Genomic DNA, 5,141 nt, shown 5'->3' on the forward strand with positions numbered 1-5,141 from the left:
GGTTGTGGGAACAAACGAGCTCTGGGTAGAAATGAGCTCTGGGGAATGAGTTTCAAGTGGGGAATGAATAAGATCAGGGTAAGAACGAGYTCTGGAAATAAAAATTAACTCCAGGTGGGAATGAAGGCACTCAGGGTGGGAATGAGCTCTGGTGGCTCCTGATCCCAGCCAGAGCAGCACCAGGTGCCYCTGATCTCAGGACAATGGGATCCTGGAATGCTGGGCCCACTCCCTTCACTCACTGTCCCCGAATCCATCGTCGCTCCGGCGCGGGGGGAAGTCGTCGAAGGCGTCGGAAGCGGCCGGACGCGCGCGCCAGTCGCTCTCAAACCGCTCCGAGTCTCGGAAGCGATCCCGGTCTCTGCCGAAGCAGCGATCGTCCCGGTCTGCCGGGAGCCAGGGACACGGAGAGGGAAAGGAAAATGAAAGGAAGGACACAGAGAGGGAAAGAGAAAAGCAGAAGGAGGAAAGGGGAAAGAAATGGCACAGGGAAAAGAAGGGCAAAGGAAAAGAAAATTAAAAGAAAGAAATCAAAATGGAGAGTAAGGGAGAGGAAGGAAAAAAAAGAGAAAAGAGAGGGAGAGGGAAAGAGATAGAAGGGAAAAGGAGAGGGAAAGAGRCAAAGAAAGAAAAGGGAAAGAAGAGGGAAAGRGAAAAGGGATAAAAAGAGAAAAGGGATAAAAAGAGAAAAGGGATAAAAAGGAAAAAGGGCAGGGGCAGGGGAAGGGTCAGGGCCAGTCTTTGGCCACTCTCCCTTGAATACCCTCCCTGCCCAATCCGTGTCCACAGCCGGACACTCACCTTTATCCTGAGCTTGATCCGCCACATCCACTCGTATCCTTCTGTTTCCTAAAGACTGGAAACAACAGCGGGAAGTGAGTGCTGGGCTGGGAAYACCTTCCCCATATCCCACCTGACCCTTCCCTCTTCCAGCCAGAAGCCGTTTGCCCCACTCCCATCACTCCTGGCCATGTCCAAATCCTTCTCCAGSTCCTTGGAGCCCCTTCAGGCCCAGGGATGTGCCCCTGAAGCTGGGACTGGACTCACCTCTTCGCTGAGGCTCAGGGCCTGGAAGAGGGAATCGATATCCTCGAATTCCGCGTATCCGAAACCTTTCAACCTCTCGGGATTGGTGGGTTCCCGTGGGAGCCGCACGGCGCTGATCTGGGAAGGCAGGGAGGGAAGGGRAGCTCCCATTGGGATCTTGGCTTCCCAAGGGGAAAGGGGAAGATCCAGGATGGAGCCACTCATGGATATCCMGGGACTGAGAGGGGTCCTCATGGATGGGGAGGGAAGAGGGGGGTCCCACCCCASACACAGCAGAGCTTCCCAACATCTTTGGATTGAGGGGCTGGGATCAGAATTCCAGCTCCAGCAGCTGAACTGGGAATGATGGGAAGCCTGATCTGACCTGGGCTCAGGGAAGTGGAAGCCATCTCAGAGCTCATCCCAGTGGAAAACCAGCCCTGGATGTGTCCAGCATGAGTCCCACATGGACACAGGGTGGCCCTGTCACCTTCCCACAACCTCCTTTCCCTGGATTTCAGCTCCTGAARTGTGGGAGTTCCTGGCTCATTCCTGCTCAGAGCCCTAGGAAGTGTCAGGAGCCACTGATATTCCTAAATTACATCCAGGGGTTCATGGGGTCTCCAGGGTATCCCTTGGATTTTCCTGGGAAACCTCTTGGAAAGCCAAAATCCAGCTTGGACCAAAGGTGAATCCACGATGCACCCATGGAATTATATTTAAAGGATGGAAAATGCCAAGGAAAAGAGAACAGGAATGAGGAAGGCCAAGGCTGGGGGCGCTGCTGGAGAGCGAAGAGCAGGATTGGTTTAAATGGGAATAAACTCAGCTTTCCCCAATTTGGGACTGATTTCCCTGCGGTTTTCAACACCTTTATGTGACCCATGAGTTCCCAATTCTGCTTTTCTCCCATGTGGGAGTGAGCCAGCTGCCCTGCTCCTTCCAGTTTAACCTCCACCTGATTCCATGTGGGGGAAAACCCACATGGGAGGCTCCTCAATCCCACTGGAGCAGCAGGAATGGCTGATCCAGGGCTGGGGAATCAAGGGATTCCTTCAGGATCAACCCACGGACACACACACATGCCCCATGGCAATGGATGTGGGCACCCCATAGAGAGACTGAGACACGTCCCGGGTTCCCACCCCAGGCTCCTGCTCTGAGTTCCCATTCCAGGTTCCCATCCCAGGTTCTCATCCCGAGTTCCCGTCCCAGGTTCCCATCCTGGGTTCCCATTCTGTGTTCCCATTCCAGATTCCCATCCCAGGCTCCTGTTCTGAGTTCCCATTCCAGGTTCCCATCCCAGGTTCTCATCCCGAGTTCCCAGCCCAGGTTCCCGTTCTGTGTTCTCATCTGGTGTTCCCATCCCAGGTTCCCATCGCAGGCTCCTGTTCTGAGTTCCCATTCCAGGTTCCCATCCCAGACTCCTGTTCTGAGTTCCCATTCCAGGTTCCCATTCCAGACTCCTGTTCTGAGTTCCCATTCCAGGTTCCCATCCTGGGTTATCATCCCGAGTTCCCAGCCCAGGTTCCCGTTCTGTGTTCTCATCTGGTGTTCCCATTCCAGGTTCCCATCTCGGGTTATCATCCTGAGTTCCCATTCGGTGTTCCCATCCCGAGTTCCCATCTCGCATTCTCATCCAGGGTTCCCATCCCAGGTTCCCATCTCGGGTTCTCATCCCAGGTTCCCATCCTGTGTTCCCATCCCAGGTTCCCATCCCGGGTTCCCATCTCACGGTCTCATCCCAGGTTCCCATTCTGTGCTCCTATCCCAGGTTCCCATCTCGGGTTGTCATCCCGAGTTCCCACCCCAGGTTCCAATTCTGTGTTCCCATCCCAGGTTCCCACCTCGCGTTCTCATCCCAGGTTCCTGTTCTGTGTTTCCATCCAGTGTTCCTATCCCGGGTTCCCATCCCGAGTTCCCATTCTATGTTCCCATCCCAGGCTCCTGTTCTGTGTTCCCATTCCAAGTTCTCATCCTGGGTTCTCATCTCGAGTTCCCGTTCCAGGTTCCCATCCCAGGTTCCCATTCTGAGTTCCCATCCCGAGTTCCCATCCGGTGTTCCCATCCCAGGTTCCCATCCTGGGTTCCCATCCCGGGTTCCCATTCTGAGTTCACATCCCGTGCTCCCATCCCGGGTTCCCATCTCGCGTTCTCATCCCAGGTTCCCATTCTGTGTTCCCAACTGGTGTTCCCATCCCAGGTTCCCATCCCGAGTTCCCATCCCGGGTTCCCATCCCGGATTCCTATTCTGAGTTCCCATCCCGAGTTCCTATCTTGGGTTCTCATCCCGAGTTCCCGTTCCAGGTTCCCATCTCATGTTCTCATCCCAGGTTTCCGTTCTGTGTTCCCATCCCAGGTTTCCATCTCGGGTTCCCATCCCAAGTTCCCATCCCAGGTTCCCATCCCAGGTTCCCGTGGCATTCCCACCTTCTGGAACATCACTCACATTGAGCCCTCGGAAGAAATCCTTGATGGACTCTTCCGTGACGTCGTAGGGCAGGTTTCCCAGGAATGCCGTGTACGGGGGGGATTTGGGAAGGCGGCTTCTGTCGATGTTGGGCTCACGGGCGGCGCGCGGGGCCGTGGGAAGGATGGAGCGGTCAATCGGAGGTGCCCGGTAAACGTCGTCATCATTGCTATGCCACGTGGTGGAGACTGCRGAGAAACGCGGGACGTGGGCACAGACCCCAGGCCAGAGCCAACCGGGGCCGTGCAGAGCTAACTGGGGCTAACGGGGGACATGTAGAGCCAACCGGGGCCATGCAGAGCCAACCGGGGCTGTGAGGAGCCAACTAGGGCCAACTGGGGCCACGTAGAGCCAACCGGGGCTAACAAGGGCCATGAGGAGTCAACCAGGGCTATGAGGAGCCAACCGAAGCCAACCGGGGCCACGTGGAGTTGACTGGGGCCATGAGGAACCAACCGGGGCCATGCAGAGCCAACTGGGGCCGTGCAGAGCCAACCGGGGACACATGGAGCTGACTGGGGCCATGAGGAGCCAACTGGGGCCATGAGAAGCCAACCAGGACCATCCAGGGCCATGCAGAGCCAACAGGAGCCATGAGGAGCCAACCGAGGCCATGTGGAGCTGACTGGTGCTATGAGGAGCCAACTGGGGCCATGCAGAACCAACTGGGGCTAACGGGGGCCATACAGAGCTGACCGGGGCTGTGAGGAGCCAACTGGGGCCATGTAGAGCCAACCTGGGCTAACGGGGGCCATGAGGAGCCAACCAGGGCTACGTGGAGCCAACTGGGGCCATGAGGAGCCACCTAGGGCCATCCAGGGCCATGAGGAGCCAACCAAAGCCAAGCGGGGCCACGTGGAGCTGACCAGGGCCCTGAGGAACCAACCAGGGCTGTGCAGAGACAACTGGGGCCGTGCAGAGCCAACCAGGGCCATGAGGAGCCAACCAAAGCCAACCAGGGCCATGTGGAGCTGACCAGGGCTACAAGGAGCCAACTGGGGCTAATGGGGGCCATGAGGAGTCAACCAGGGCCACGTGGAGCTGACYGGGGCCATGAGGAGCWGACCAGGGCCATTAGGAGCCAACTGGGGCTGTGCAGAGCCAACCAGGGCTATGAGGAGCAGTCTGGGGCCACAAGGAGCCAACTGGAGCCATCAAGGGCTGTCCAGAGCCAGCCAGCTCAACTGGAATCAACAWATCATCCCAAAAGCCACCCAGCTGRAGGCAACCAGAGCCATCCAGGGGGAGCTGGAGTCCAGCAGAGCAATGGCAGCTACTGGCAATGTTGGTAACCCCATGGAAAGGGTGCCCTGAAGGCACCCAGAGGGGACAGGCAGCCCCACGGGATTCCAGGATTTGCAGGATTCATTCCCACGTGGATTCCAGCCTGGCTCAGYGGGAAGCTCTGCTGAATCCACTCCCCAAACCCTGCATTACCCCATTCCTGCTCCCCCACTTTGCCRACACTGAATCTCATCCCTAAGGAAAACTCGGATGGCTCTCCCAATTTCATTATTCCCCAAAAAAAGGAATAACCAGGGGATTTTTCCAGTTGTGGGTGCCACTGGCAGCTGGGAATGCCCATCCTGGAGCTGGGAATAACAAACTGGAAGGCAGGAATTATGTTCCAGGAGCTGGGTGGGAA

General features: G+C 56.8%; 1 protein-coding gene across 1 annotated transcript in view; it reads right to left on the reverse strand.

Annotated features, from left to right (window-relative positions):
* The window catches only part of EIF4B (eukaryotic translation initiation factor 4B), a gene marked incomplete at both ends in the record, with an annotated part of 11,570 nt that overhangs the window by 4,472 nt on the left and 1,957 nt on the right, over window positions 1-5,141 (reverse strand). The window contains 4 exons of the mRNA XM_057388447.1: window positions 243-386; window positions 802-856; window positions 1,048-1,164; window positions 3,476-3,684. Of these exons, the coding sequence (XP_057244430.1) occupies window positions 243-386; window positions 802-856; window positions 1,048-1,164; window positions 3,476-3,684 (525 nt within the window). The remainder of the gene's footprint in view (window positions 1-242; window positions 387-801; window positions 857-1,047; window positions 1,165-3,475; window positions 3,685-5,141) is intronic.

This window comes from Malurus melanocephalus, unplaced genomic scaffold (assembly GCF_030028575.1).
Source record: "Malurus melanocephalus ecotype Western Australia unplaced genomic scaffold, MMel_1.1 scaffold_1941, whole genome shotgun sequence".
Lineage (NCBI taxonomy): Eukaryota > Metazoa > Chordata > Aves > Passeriformes > Maluridae > Malurus > Malurus melanocephalus.